The 15,552-nt window shown below is 38.0% G+C and overlaps 1 protein-coding gene across 2 annotated transcripts in view; it reads left to right on the top strand.

Moving 5' to 3' along the window:
• TRAPPC8 (trafficking protein particle complex 8) overlaps positions 1-15,552 on the top strand; it is a 116,516-nt gene that overhangs the window by 27,283 nt on the left and 73,681 nt on the right. The window contains exons 5-10 of one of the 2 annotated variants that reach the window (XM_010380775.2): positions 2,192-2,345; positions 5,934-6,027; positions 6,678-6,934; positions 7,271-7,386; positions 8,078-8,228; positions 14,566-14,666. In XM_010380775.2, the coding sequence (XP_010379077.1) occupies positions 2,192-2,345; positions 5,934-6,027; positions 6,678-6,934; positions 7,271-7,386; positions 8,078-8,228; positions 14,566-14,666 (873 nt within the window). Of the gene's footprint in view, positions 1-2,191; positions 2,346-5,933; positions 6,028-6,674; positions 6,935-7,270; positions 7,387-8,077; positions 8,229-14,565; positions 14,667-15,552 lie in introns of both variants that reach the window. The other variant, XM_010380765.2, reaches the window with a different exon arrangement.

Raw genomic sequence — 15,552 nt, 5'->3', positions numbered from 1 at the left:
TTATGTTAGGTTTCTTTTTTTTTTTTTTTTTTTTTTTTGAGACAGGGTGTTGCCCTGTCACCCAGGCTGGAGTGCAGTGGCATGATCTTGGCTCACTGCAACCTCTGCCTCCTGGGTTCAAGCGATTCTCCTGCCTCAGCCTCCTGAGTAGCTGGAATTACAGGCGCCCGCCACCACGTCGAGCTAATTTTTGTATTTTTAGTACAGATGGGGTTTCACCATGTTGTCCAGGCTGGTCTTGAACTCTTGACCTCAGGTGATCCGCCCACCTCAACCTCCCAAAGTGCTGGGATTACAGGCGTGAGCCACCGCGCCTGGTCCCCCCACCCCCCTTTTTTTTTGACGGGGTTTCACTCTGTCACCTGGGCTGGAGTACAGTGGCACGATCTTGACTCACTGCAGCCTCTGTGCTTCCTGAGTTCCAGCGATTCTCCTGCCTCAGCCTCCTGGGTAGCTGGGATTACCATGGCTGGCTAATTTTTGTATTTTTAGTAGAGATGGAGTTTCACCATGCAGGCCAGGCTGCTCTGGAACTCCTGACCTCAGCTGATCTGCCTGCCTTGGCCTCCCAAAGTGGAAGGATTACAGGCGTGAGCCACCGCGCCTGGCCTTATGTTAGATTTCATATGCTTACCCACACTTTCTTTTTAATGTATAATTCTTACAGTCTGTACAGAAACACCTGTCATTTCACAACTGTAGATCTTCGCTGTTATTTCTGGTTTTATATAAAATTATTTATCTTTCTTTGTTCTTTTCTGTTTCCCTCTCACTTTTCACTTCCTGACTTGCTTATAGGCACTTTTTCACTGTCCACTTTCTTGTGACTTCGTATTTATAGCCTTGATATTTTTCATAGTCTTAGAAATATTCAAATATTTTTAAATGTTTCCTTTAATATTATTTGTTGTTTGCAGTAGTCCTTTTGTATTTAGGATATGTGAATAGATTGTCTTTAAAAATAAATTCTTGAAAAATAAGGTAAACGCAGTAATTTTACTTGTATGGCTTTGGAGCTTATTTTGGCTTTTGGTTCAAGGTATGGAGCAGATTAATGTTTTGTCTGAAACTATTCTGATGCCTTAGTGCCACTGAGGAAATGTAGTGTAATAATTATTACCTGCCCTTGTTTTGAGCGTGGACCACCATCTTTTTATTAAATTTTCCTCTGTAGATCCAAATAATTACTCTGAAGATTTCTAATCTTTAGGATATTTTGAAATGTCTGTAACATGTTGGATAAGGTGTACTACTATATTAATAGAAAACATTTGAAATGACTATTAGAATTAGTTTCTGTCAGTTGAATTTGGAGTGTGTCTTCCATATTGAACGGTTGTAACTAGAATATTTGAGGTAATTCAAGTATCAGATGAATGGTTCTTAGATTTAGCAGTATCATTAGTAATGTAAGCAGGAGTTTGCTTTATTGTCCTTGAGTGTGTGTACACACACACATACATCTGTATTTATGCAAATTTTCTATAACTATTTTACTTATCCAGCCATAATTTTTTAGTGCTAGGCTTGTTGCTTACATAGTATTAGTATTTGCATTTGAATGTGCTTTAAAGTTTTCCAGGTTTTTTTTTTCTTGTTTTTCCTCCTTTTTTTTTGAGATGGGAGTCTCACTTTGTTGCCTAGACTAGAGTGCAGTACCTGGGCTCAAGCAGTCTTTCCACCTCAGCCTTTTGGGCAGCTGGGACCACAGGTGTGTGCCACCATTCTTGGTTAATTTTATTTTTGGTAGAGATGGGGTTTCCCTATGTTGCCTAGAATGGTCTCTAACTCCTGAGTTGAAGTGATCTTCCCACCTTGGCCTTCCAAAGTGCCGGGATTATGGGCGTGAGCCACCACGCCAGGTCAAAACACTTGTTTTGTTTGCTGTAGTTCCCGCTCAAGCTAGTGTGACCACCAGAGCTCTCTCTTTGAATAACATAGAGGAGTTTATGTTGTAGAATTTTATTCCATGGAACACACTTTGGTAACTGCTTTAAGGTGGTGTCTAAGCTAGCTAAATTTCATTTGCGATCATGATTTTTGTTTTAGCTTTTAGGTTATTCTGTCCTAATTTTCTGTTCTGCCTTTTTTGGGGATTATTTTAATGTTATTTTTGTACTACTTTAGTATCTATTATTGCCTAAGGCCTACTCCTCTTTTACTTCAGATTTTTTTCCATTTTCTGTTTTAGAGCTGAATCAATTTATGAAGAAATGAAACAGAAATATGGAACTCAGGGTTGCTATTTACTTAAAATTAATTCTCGAACATCTAATCGAGCATCAGACGAACAGATACCAGATCCTTGGAGTCAGTATCTCCAGAAAAATAGTATTCAAAACCAGGTATATGTAAAAAATAAAATAAAATGAAGCAAACCACAAAAACTATACTTATGGTTTTACATTTTGGTTTAACTAGTATAATTATTAATTATGTGGAATCTGATCAGTTTTGATCTGTCAGAGGTGAGCTTTTAGATCAGTGGTTTAAAGCTGTTTTTAACTAACTACAGTAATCCCTTATGTGCACTCTTTTTAGTTGTGTAACATATTGATCTTTTTCTTTTTTTTTTTTTTTTTTGAGACAGAGTCTTGCTCTGTCGCCCAGGTTAGAGTGCAGTGGTATGATCTCAGCTCACTGCAACCTCCGCCTCCCAGGTTTAAGTGATTCCCCTGCCTCAGCCTCCCAAGTAGATGAGATTTACAGGCACATGCCACCATTCCAGGCAAATTTTTATATTTTTAGTAGAGGTGAGGTTTCACTATATTGGCCAGGCTGGTCTCTTAACTTCTGACCTCGAGTGATCTGTCCGCCTTAACTTCCCCAAGTGTTAGGATTACAGGTGTGAGCCACTGCGCCTGGCCTGATCTCTATTCTTAAAAGATGAAAAGTGAATTACACATTAAGAATTGAATTAGATAGGCTAGACATGCAGAATAGAATTTTTGTCTTGTCCGTTTAATTCATTATGAATGCCTATAGTCAATTCTTTATTATCTGCATGCTCTGGGGTTGGTCCCTACATTTTCTTTTCTTTTTCTTTTTCTTTATTTTTGAAACAGAGTCTCACTCTGTCACCAAGGCTGGAGTGCAGTGGCATGATCTCAGCTTACTGTAACCTCCACCTCCTAGTTTCAAGCGATTCTCCTGTCTCAGCCTCCTGAGTAAATGGGATTATAGGCATCCACCACCCACCACCACACTCCGCTAATTTTTTTTTTTGGAGACAGAGTCTCGCTCTTTTGCCCAGGCTGGGGTGCAATGGTGCGATCTTGGCTCACTGCAACCCTCTAACTCCCAGGTTCAAGCAGTTCTCCTCTTTCAGCCTCCCAAGTAGCTGGCACTTCAGGTGCACACCACTACACCCAGCTAATTTTTGCATTTTTAGTACAGAGAGAGTTTCACCATATTCGTCAGGGTGGTCTCGAACTCTTGACCTCAGATGATCTGCCTACCTTGGCCTCCAAAATTGCTAGGATTATAGGCATGAACCATCCTGCCCAGCCTCCTTCCTACCTTTTAAACATGCTTTTATAGCCACCTTCGGGAACTCATACTTTTTAGGTGGATGGGCATTTCCCTCCAACTTTCCCTTAATTTCCCTTCTTTCCGTACTCTCAGGAGTTACTGTTTCTTAATTACTCCTTTCTTAACCTCGAGTTCTGGAATAAGATTGATTGTCCTGTTGACTTAAGTTGATTTGATGTTTTGTCAGACTTCTAAGGTACAATGCCACTTGGTAGTGGTCAAATGCCAAGTTCATATGCTTAGTTCAGATAATCAAGAGTCACTGTTTCTGTTTTTTGTTTAGAAGAATTTTTTTTGTTTTTTGTTTTTTGAGACAGAGTCTCACTCTGTCTCCCAGGCCTTGGCCTCCCTAAGTGCTGGGATTACAGATGTGAGCCACCATGCCAGCCTAGAAGAAATTCTTTTTTTTTTTGAGACGGAGTCTTACTCTGTTGCCCAGGCCAGAGTGCAGTGGCACAATCTCGGCTCACTGCAACCTCTGCCTCCGGGATTCAAATGATTCTCATGCCTCAGCTTCCCGAGTAGCTGGGATTACAGGCGCCCGCCACCACGCCTGGCTAATTTTTGTATGTTTAGTAGAGGTGGGATTCACTATGTTGTCCAGACTGGTCTCGAACTCCTGACCTCAAGTGATCCCTTGCCTTGGCCTCCCGAAGTGCTGGGGCTACAGGTATGAGCCACCACACCTGGCCAGAATTTTTTTTTTTTGAGATAGAGTCTCACTCTGTCGCCCAGGCTGGAGTGCAGTGGCGAGATCTCAGCTCACTGCACCCTCTACCTCCTGGGTTAAAGCGATTCATTTTTAGTGGAGACGGGGTTTCACTGTGTTGACTAGGCTGGTCTTGAACTCCTGACCTCAAGTGATCTGCATGCCTCAGCCTCCCAAAGTGTTGCTATTACAGGCGTGAGCCACAGCGCCTGGCCCAGAAATTCTTAAGTAAATGGAAAATATATTTGTATTGTTCAATTAAACTGTATTATGCACTCTTTGTGTGACATTTAAAAAATCAATTATAAAGCTTATGTAATTTTCAGTCTTCTAATATAAGTATTGTTTAATCTGTCTATTTGCCTTATTTTTCTGTCTCGTAAATGGAATCTTTAAATCTAGATGTAGTGCTATTCTGGTATTTTACTGACTTTAGAATTGAGGTGATTACTGACGTTCTTTAGGATAATGCTGGGGAAAAGTCTCTGAGCAAAGAAATACCAGTTGGATGTGAAGGAACTTTATTTTTAAAAATGGTCTTTTAGGGCCATTCTAAGAATAAGAACAGTACTGAAAAAAATTCACTTTAGAGTTCATTCACCTAAGGTTGTGAAGGGAACATAAAGAAGATTGTCCAGTATGAGAACTTTTCACAGAAGGCAGAAATATCAGAAATCTATGCCTTAGAATCCTAGAAGCTCAAAGTTGGAGAATAGTTTGGAGGTTTTACATCCGATGCTTGATCTAATGCTTTAATTTTTTTTAAACTTACGAATGACTGCATTTATTGATAGTACTCACTGTATTCTTATTAAGTGACCTATTGCGTATCTGATCACCCAAAAATTCTCTCATTTTGCTTGAGAATCAACCATAAATTCTTGACCTTTGCTTGTACGCTTGATCCTTTGGGGGTGACTATGTCAGTTTTCTGTTAAGATAACTTTCAAAATATAGAAGAATAATTCTCATATCTTCTTTTATATTTTTACAGTCTAAATATGCCTAGTTTCTGCAACTCTTTCTCAAGGAGTGGCTTCAGACTTTCTTGTCCTGGTCACTTTCTTCTTAAGTTCCAGTTTATGTAAATTCCTTCAAAGCGTGGCACTCAGAATAATATATCATATTTACTGGTCTTGTAGAGTAGTCTGGGTATTTTTAGTTTAAGTGTTTTTTTGTTAACTGAGAAACCAGTTACTTTGCACAAATAAACATTGCGTTAGATATTTTTCTAAAACACTTCGATATATTCAGAATTCACTCTAACCTGCTTAAACTGTGACCCCCAAAATTTCATACCTGTGCCTCTCTTCTTTCCCTGTCTGACTCTGGTAGTCCATCTCTCTTGCCATTATTCCTTCCTTAAGATGCATAAGCATGTGTATGTGCTTGTATGACATTCGTGTGTATACATATCATATGTAAGTAGATATCCTGAGAGATAATTTGAATTAAGAAGAATTAGGATAGTAGCTTGAATGTGAAAGGGGATTTAAGAATATAGTAGGTGTGAGTTGGAGTGATAGAATAAGATCTGTGGAAGAAGTTATGAATTTGGAGAAAGTGCTCACTCTAGCAAATAAATGAGGCCAACAGCAGAGTAACCATAGTTACTTTTGTTTTGATGGATTTGATAGTATATTAAATATGATTAAGTATAACTGCTAATGCTTTTTAAATTTTATTTTGATAGGAATCATATGAAGATGGCCCTTGTACTATAACTTCAAATAAGAATTCTGATAATAACTTGCTTTCATTGGATGGATTAGATAACGAAGTCAAAGGTCTTGATATATTTTCTCTAAGTTTCTCTTTTGATTGAAAATATGCACTGTTGTCAGATCATGCTAAGCTTTATAGATAAAAGATGGGGGAGATTTTCATAATACAGAAAGAAATTGGGCAGGTTAGTTTTTCTTCTGAAGATTTTACTGAGCCACTTGAGTTTTGATTGTTTTTGACACTTAAAAATTTATTGTATATGGGCCAGGCGCGGTGGCTGAAGCAAGGGAAGATATGATGTACAGCATTAATTTTTAAAAAATTTACATGATTTTGAGAGCTTTATTTCTGATTTTAAATTATGGTTTTCATAATGATAACTAAAAATTTTTTTTGTTATATGTTTTCTTATGGCTTAGTCATGCCATTTAAAAGTCATTCTTTATAGTATTTAAAATAAAGTATTTTTCTTCATTTCCTGGTGTATACGAATTTGCGAATTTCTAATACAGGTACCAAAACAAATATTAACTCAAGCTCTTTAATTTTGGGGCTGCAGGATGTTACTGCTGTTTTATCTTACACATTTACGTATACAGAAAGAAAGGATTTTAACATTCTGCTTTTTTTTTTTTTTCTTTAGCAGTATGGTAGTATTATCACTATTTTCTGTTGCATTCTGAGAGTAAAAGACATATCTCTTTTTCAGTAGATGGCTTACCAAATAACTTTAGAGCTCACCCACTTCAGTTGGACCAATCCAGTGACCCTTCTAACAGTGTTGATGGCCCAGATCATGTAAGATCTGCTTCATCGTTACATGAAACAAAGAAAGGAAATACTGGAATAATTCATGGTGCATGTTTAACACTTACTGATCATGATAGAATTCGACAGTTTATACAAGAGTTCACATTTCGGGGCCTTTTGCCACATATAGAGAAAACAATTAGGCAATTAAACGATCAGGTAAGGTTTCATTTTTTTGGATTAGTATTTTAAAAATTTAAGTAAATAGTAAATTTAAGAATTAATAAATGTATTTGAAGTTTTGTTTTGTTTTTGTTTTAAGATAGGCCAATATTAAGACTTCTCAAAATTACTTCATTGTGGTGAAATTCTGTTCAACTCTAGAAGAGGCTGATTGATTTTCACTAGGATTTTGCCAGCATATTAGACAGTTTTCTTTAAATCAGTTTTATTAAAATGAACATTTGCTATTAAAGCTTTTTAGTTAAAAGTTTTTTTATGTAAAAGAAAAATACTAAATTATATATGTCAACATATTTAATCTCTTTTTTCAAGCTAATATCAAGAAAAGGTTTGAGTCGATCTCTATTTTCTGCAACTAAAAAATGGTTTAGTGGCAGTAAAGTTCCAGAAAAGAGCATTAATGAGCTGAAAAATACATCTGGCTTGCTGTGAGTAAAGTGTTATTTTTGTTTTTCCTCTGTATACCTCTGACTAGTATTTGATTGTATGATATCCTGCAGAAGATAGCTATCTCTTTAATTTCTTAGTTTCTTATTGGTGAAAATTCAGGTAGATAAGAAGAGTGACTCTTAAGTAAATCATATTAATTTTTTAAAAACTAAGTATTTGGACATCTAAAAACAAATGATAAGGTCACTTTACTTTTGGTCTGTTTCATTATTTGTAAAACAATGAAGTTAGACTAGTTATTCATTAGTAACTATTCTATATCTAAAATGTAATGACTTGATGATTCTAAGACAAGGGACACATTTAATAAATTTTGCTTTACACAAAAAACCATTTTAAGGGAAAAATATAATTAATACATTTTGGATTTTAGTTTTTCTCCTGGTTGTATATAAATGTGAGTCACTTGGAATTAACCATTTACTTCATTATTCGACCATGGAGAAAATGTTGCCTGCCTTTGAGACATTCTCAGGGCTATAAATAATGAAACAAGGAACTTTCTGTTTCCAGATATTTTTGAGAACTGACACTCTAGTTGGAGGTAGAATTTCTTTAAAATAGCATTAGTTTTCCTCATATTCTAGAAGAACATGGCAGCTTGTTTAATGTATTTTATAGTGGTTTGGGGGGTAGTAAATTATACATTATTTTCTTTTGTATTTACAGGTATCCACCAGAAGCACCAGAACTTCAAATCAGGAAGATGGCTGACTTATGTTTTTTGGTGCAGCATTATGATTTGGCTTACAGTTGCTATCATACTGCAAAGAAAGATTTTCTTAATGATCAAGCAATGCTTTATGCAGCTGGTGCCTTGGTTGGTATTCTGTGGTATTATAATTCCTTAATTCTGCTACCATAAATGCTTTAGAAATTTCTCTTGGTGGCAAACAGAATCCTTAGGGATAAAGTTGTACTCAGAGAGCACATAGTGCTTTATAGATTGTGAATTCCTTAATGCTGAATTGATGGATTTCCCTCAGACTAGTTCATTAGCTGGGTATGGTGGCACTTTCCTGTAGTCCCAGCTACTTGGGAGGCTGAGGTGGTAGAATTGCTTGAGCCAAGAGTTTGAGACCAGCCTGAGCAACACAGTAAGACTGCATATTTAAAAATAAATTGAAAAAACTTATTTCTTAAAAACAAAACCCAAAAAACTAGTTAATTAAAAGATGGTCATATATCAGGATTTCTTCCTTGATTAGTACTTTCTAACTTTTTCATCAGCTTTCAGAATTGAATTTCATTTTCTAATATATTCAAAATACAAATTTTTTTTAGAAGTTTTTTTAAACCATGACATTTTTAAGTTGCTTGATGTGTGACTTCATATTAGTCAAGATCATGTACTTTAGGTGTGAGACACTCTCTCATCTTAGGCAAGTTATTGAATATCTCTAAGCCACAGTTTTCTCACCTGTAAAATATGTGAATCCTAATGGTATAGGATCAGATAAGGTATAAGGCATGCACTTAGCATAATGCCTTATATATAATAACCTGTCAATAAGTATCGGTGGTGTTAGGTTTGTAATTGATTACAAAGCCAGGTATTTCAGAAGAATTTTCTATACTTGTTGCCTAAAACCTTTTAATGTTTTTGAAAAGTTACCACAAATATATGTGTTATCTGCTTTATGTGTTCAGAAAAGAGTAAAATTAGCACTGTTAGTTTCTATTTAATCTTTTAAAAAACTTGTAAGCTTATAAACAAAAGTGAAGAAAAATGTGTAAGAATAATTCATTGGTAATTGTGTAGATACTTTTTTTTAACTAGAAAATATTCACAAGTTGACAGATACTTATTTAATAACTGGCATTTGTTTTGCATTTATTTTAATACTGTGCATATATAAAATTAGTAACTTAAAAATGGAAGCCAGAATAGCAAAATTATATTATTGTTGCTTTCTGGTTCTTTAATTTTTTAATGAAAAAAGTCATCCCACTTTTTTTTTTTTCTGGAGACAGAATTTTGACTCACTGCAACCTCCACCTCCAGGATTCAAGCGATTCTTGTGCTTAAGTCTCCTGAGGAGCTGGGATTATAGGCACACCCCACCATGCCCGGCTAATTATTTTTGTGTATGTGTGTTTTTAGTATAGACGGGGTTTTGCTGTGTTGCTCAGGCTGATCTCGAATTCCTGACCTCAGGCAACCTGCCGTGCCTGGCCAACCCAGTTTTTAAAAACCCTTCATAGAAATGGAAAATATGCTAGGTTCATGAGAAGCGTTTGAAAACACAAGTGAATTTTCCTTGGCTAAATATTCTCTGATTGCTCATTATAGTCATCCAAATTAGCTAAATGAAATCACAAATACTTCATGTTATTATTAATACCTTATAACCTAGGTATGCATTTGTAATGACAAAATTTTATTTAATGTACCTGGAAGTAGAATGTTTGATAAAAACTACATTTAAGCTATTCAACTGGAAGTATTAGTAGCTGTTTGAGAGAAAATAATATAGCACTGAAAAATAAAGGCATATTTGCTCTTACATATTTGTGCACCTGAAAATCATTGTAGCCTTTAAAAGCTACCCTAAAAATAATAGGCTTCTGAGAAAAGTTGGGATACTCTTCTTGAAACCTATTCATCTTTGTAACCAGAGCACAAACAAAAACTTTAAACGGTACCTTGGAAGATTACCTAAATAATCTAGATAGACAGCCTAGCATGGCTGAGGATACCTCAGGGAATATAAAAAATAAATTTTTTTATAGGGATGGAGGTGAGCAAGAAGAATTCCTAACCAGGGGAGCTGCCATGAAACCTATCATAGAAGAAAGTGCAGCCTGCCCTGAGCCCAGAGCTGTGAAAGGCTGGTAGTGTGCTTCTCTGGAGACAGAGTCCATACGCACCAAAGTGTAGGCATTAGTTTTTAGCAGCTTGAAAGAGAGCCTTTCTGTGCAGCAGCTGAGCTCAGGGCTTTTTCCTTTCCTTCTGAATGATATAAGTTTATAATACTGCTATTTTTGATTCCCTTGCCTAAGAAAAATTATGTATGAATAAATAAAAATTTAATTTGAACTGATACGACTTCCCTTGCCATTCACATGTTAACTAATTGATAAGATAAAAATGTGTTGTAGTAGAATAGACTAGATCGTATGCCTTTTTAGATGAAAATTGTAGAAAATATTTAGTCATTGTAACTACAAAGGCAAAATAAATATCACAGCAAAACCAGTAATAGGAATTCTTGAAGACTTTTTTTTTTTTTTGAGACGGAGTCTCACTCTGTTGCCCAGTCTGGAGTGCGGTGGCTTGATCTCAGCTCTCTGCATCCTCCACCTCCTGGGTTCAAGCGATCCTCCTGCCTCAGCCTCCCAAGTACCTGGGATTACAAGCATGTGCCACACCCAGCTAATTTTTGTATTTGTAGTAGAGATGGGGTTTTACCAAGTTCGCCAGACTGATCTCAAACTCCTGACCTCAAGGGATCTGCCTGCCTCGGCCTCCCAAAGTGCTAGGATTACAGGCGTGATCCACTGGACCCGGCCAAGAAAACATGTTTTAGAGCTGTGCGATATTTTGTCACATGGATATTATGTATTTTTATTTAGCTCCTTCAATTTTAGAGCAGATACTGCTGAGTGCTGAGAATGCAGAGGCATTCTGAAATAGATATGGTTCGTATTGTCATTCAGGGAACTATCAGGTTAAAGGCTTTAATCGTATTTCAGTTCCCAAATCATTATTTGTTTTTTCTTCTATTTTAAAAAATGTGGCAGAGAAGTACATTTGTTTGTCTTAAAAGTGAATTATGGCTTTCCCGTCCTGCTATTCTCCCATCTCAGCCTCCCGAGTGGCTGGCATTACAGGCATGCGCCACCACACCTGGCTAATTTTGTATTTTTAGTAGAGACAGGGTTTCTCCATGTTGGTCAGGCTGGTCTCGAACTCCAGACTTCAGGTGATCTGCCTGCCTCAGTCTCTCAAAGTGTTGGGATTACAGGCGTGAGCCATTTTCATTAAAACTTAGGTGTTTTTTTTTTTTTTGGAGGCAAGGTCTTGCTCTGTTGCCCAGGCTGGAGTGCAGTGGTGTGATCACAGCTTATGTAGCCTCAACCTCCTGGGCTCAACTGATCCTCCCACCTCAGCCCCTCACAGTAGCTGGCACTACAGGCATGCACCACCACATCTGGCTAATTTTTATATTTTTTGTAGAGATGGCATTTTGCCATGTTGTCCAGGATTGTCTTGAACTCCTGAGCTCAAGCATTCTCCCCACCTTGGCCTCCCAACGTGCTGGGGTTACAAGCATGTGGCACCGTGCTAAATCTTCATTTCTAAATCCTTTGACCACCATTGTATATTATTTGAATTATTAGCTAAAGTCCTAGGCTTTGCCAATAGAATGAGGTTTTTTTGTTTGTTTGTTTGTTTTTTTGATCTAGATCTCAGTATGTTGCCCAGGCTGGTCTTGAATTCCTGGGCTGAAGCAATCCTCCTGCCTCAGCCTGCCAAAGTGCTGGGATTACAGGTGTGAGCCACTGAACCCATCCAGAATGAAGTTTTAAAATGAAATATGACCTAGGAAATTGACAGTAATAATAGGTTTAAGAAAAATGGTCTTTGCACCATCTATATGATAGTGGATATAAACTAGAGTTTGTAATTGGCAGAATATATTGATAAGGCAAGCCGTTGTGAGCTCTGATTTTATATTCTTACCAATAAATTGGAAAGAGATGTACTTTATTTTTCTCTTTGTGATCCATCATTGGTCTGTTCTCTACTTATTGAAGGTTAGAGAAGAACAGGGAGGAGGGTGTTAGTAGAAATCTTAAGCTAGGCTAATTTGATAGTATATATACACCATAGTTTTTTTGAAAATCTCATTTAAATATTGAGGACTTCGGATATTGACTAGAGAATTTTAAGATTGAAAGCTTAAATAAATGTATTACTTATATTACTATAGTAGATAATTCTTTTGAAGTACAACACTAAATCACTCTTGTCATTGCCTCTGCTCCTTTTCCACTAGCAAATATTTGGAAATTCATTCTTGGAGCATTTTGGGTCAAAGCTTCTCTCTGGGTGGAAAATTGTTTCCACTTCCAGTGTCACAGGGAAAACACACACACACACACACACACACAATCAAAAAGCAGGACACTGGAGAGGAATAGGGGTTGTTTTCAAACAGAAAACCTAGCAAACAGATTAGAGGAGAACAGTCCCAACTGCAGAGTGGAGACTGACTCCCCCATCTCCAGTGGCAACCTAACATGCTGGTTATGTTGGGCCTGGCCAACCTTTTTTCCCTTTTGTCTCTATAACAGATGATACCACAACCATAACTGTGTTATATCTCAGCATATCAGAGGCCCATGGAGTACAAATAAATGAAAAGACCTTTCAAGCTAGTTTGGAAAAATAGACGATTTAGATAAACTGACTATTCAACCTCCCATTTAACGCTATTAGGCAGCTATCTGGGAGAACACTGTGGGTAAGATGCTGCTTAACAGAAATAACCTCTTGCTCTGACCAGCGTAGGGTCAGCATATTTTGTTGTTGTTGTTTGTTTTTTTTTTGAGACGGAGTCTCACTCTGTCGCCCAGGCTGGAGTGCAGTGGCCGGATCTCAGCTCACTGCAAGCTCCGCCTCCCGGGTTCACGCCATTCTCCTGCCTCAGCCTCCCGAGTAGCTGGGACTACAGGCGCCCGCCAGGTCGCCCGGCTAGTTTTTTGTATTTTTAGTAGAGACGGGGTTTCACCATGTTAGCCAGGATGGTCTCGATCTCCTGACCTCGTGATCCGCCCGTCTCGGCCTCCCAAAGTGCTGGGATTACAGGCTTGAGCCACCGCGCCCGGCCTGTTGTTTGTTTTTTGAGACCAAATCTTACTCTGTCACCCAGGCCAGTGTGCAGTGGCACTATCTCGGCTCAATACAACCCCTGCTTCCCGGGTTCAAGCGATTCTCCTGCCTCAGCCTCCTGAGTAGCTGGGATTATAGGCACCTGCCACCACTCCTGGCTGTTGAGGGTGTTCAGGAATTTTTGTATTTTTATTAGAGACAGTGTTTCACCATGTTGGCCAGGCTGGTCTCGAACTCCTGACATCAAGTGATCCATCCACCTCAGCCTCCCAAAGTGCTGGGATTATAGGCATGCGTCACTGCACCTGGCCAGTTCAGCATATTTTTGATGGGAAGAGAGAACTGTCAAATACTACAATGACAAACAGGGGAAACCTAAGTAGCTCTAGGAAACAGAAGATTAAAAAATCTGAACAAAATAAAAGTGATAGACAACACACGTAACCACTAGGCCTGACATAGCATTCACTCATAAGCACATTGTGTATACATGCTCCCACTCACACCGCCACACACAACATTCAGGTAAGACACCCAAAGGAGGACAAATGCAAATGTCTGCTCTTTTTGGAATTTCCGTGGCAAATATGAGTCTAGGCAAAAGTAAAGACCTCCCTGGGGTCTAAACAAATCTTAGGAAGCAGTCTTTGCTCCCCATGTAGCCAGTGGTACCCTTATATTTGCCTGAGCCTTTCGTAATTGTCTGTACACCAGAATTCATTCTTTATATTCCTGCAGTTTAACTGCTAAATCTTATCCGATCTAAGTTTACCTGTAATGGAAGCATCTCCCTTTTGGTCTCTGTATTCCTCATGTTCTTTCAGGAAAAACACATCCCCAAACAGTGGTCATTAGAGGGTGTTCAGGAGTTGGAAAGTGTAGGAAGAGAGTAATATAATACAATAAGGAAATGCCTGTTACTGTCATGATTTCTCTGAGACCAGGTGGCCAAGGAGCCCGTAGTCTTTAAGGATATGTTTTAGAGGCCTTAATTGAAGGTACTGCAGTCTTGCTCACAAGAGCTAAGTAAGACATTACTACTTGGAGGTTGCTATGGGACTCTTACTCGTTACTTATTCGAATTCTGGGTGCTCTTTTGACCTCTGACTTCAGTCCTTCCAGAGTCAGATCACCCACCTTCTCTGATGAGTGACTGGGCTATAAATGTGGTTTTCAAATCTGTATTAGGCTATAAAGTTTATACATGTGTATCCAGTTAAAAAAAAGAAAACAAATTTCATTCCAACTTTTAGTTTCCTATCTAAACTGTAAGATTGTTTTTTCTTTTGAAATATGTAAACTATATCTTTTATTTTAGGAAATGGCAGCAGTGTCCGCTTTTCTTCAACCAGGAGCACCTAGGCCATATCCTGCTCATTACATGGATACAGCAATTCAGACATACAGGGATATCTGCAAGTAGGTGACTATATAAGATTTATATTGTATCCAGTTAGAGGTCAGTTTGTTCTTTTTTTTTTTTTTTCCATTCCTAAACTCCCAAATCAAGTTAATATAGTCAGAGACAAGTTGAGGTAATTTTTAAAAAATTAATGTTTTATTATACCTTTTTCTTTTCTATTTTGTTTGGATTGGCAGGTAGGAATGTGTTATGCAGAGATTATATGTTACATTGAAGGTAATTTGTATTGTGGGGACATTTCTAACTTTAAACTGCTGTCAAGTTAGGAATTAGTCATTTTGCATTTTCTTTGTTAAATAGGCAAAAAAAAAAAAATAGTTAAACAATATTGTATTCATAGTGCTTTCTGTTGAACCCTGTAAGAGTGAGAACTCACCACCTATAAGGAGACTATGAACGGGTCCCCAGTGGTCAGGGGAGATTTCATGGGATATTTGATGGGTAGACCTTGAAAGAAAAGTGGTTAGGACTTGATAACCATGAAGATGTATCAGGAATTGTGATTGGCAGGCATAATGTTTTCAATGTGCATTATTGGCTAAAGAGAAGAAAGCCCTGGCTAGGTTGGAAGGTTTCTGTATAGGGAAAGTACTGGATGATAAATTTGAAAAGGAGATTTGAGATAAATCTGTGTGAGGAACCTTTACTGTCGTGTATTATTTTTATTTTTGTTTTTGTTTTTTTTTGAGACAGAGTCTCGCTCTGTTGCCCAGGCTGGAGTGCAGTGGCTGCGATCTTGGCTCACTGTAACCTCTGCCTCCTGGGTTCGAGTGATTTTCCTGCCTCTCAGCCTTTGGAGTAGCTGGGTTTACAGGAGTGCGCCACCATGCCTGGCTACAGTAGAGACAGGGTTGCACCATGTTTGCCAGGCTGGTCTCGAAC

The sequence above is a fragment of the Rhinopithecus roxellana genome, chromosome 21 (genome assembly GCF_007565055.1).
Source record: "Rhinopithecus roxellana isolate Shanxi Qingling chromosome 21, ASM756505v1, whole genome shotgun sequence".
Lineage (NCBI taxonomy): Eukaryota > Metazoa > Chordata > Mammalia > Primates > Cercopithecidae > Rhinopithecus > Rhinopithecus roxellana.
Note: the sequence above shows the minus strand (reverse complement) of the source record. Positions and strands in the feature narration are given on the sequence as shown.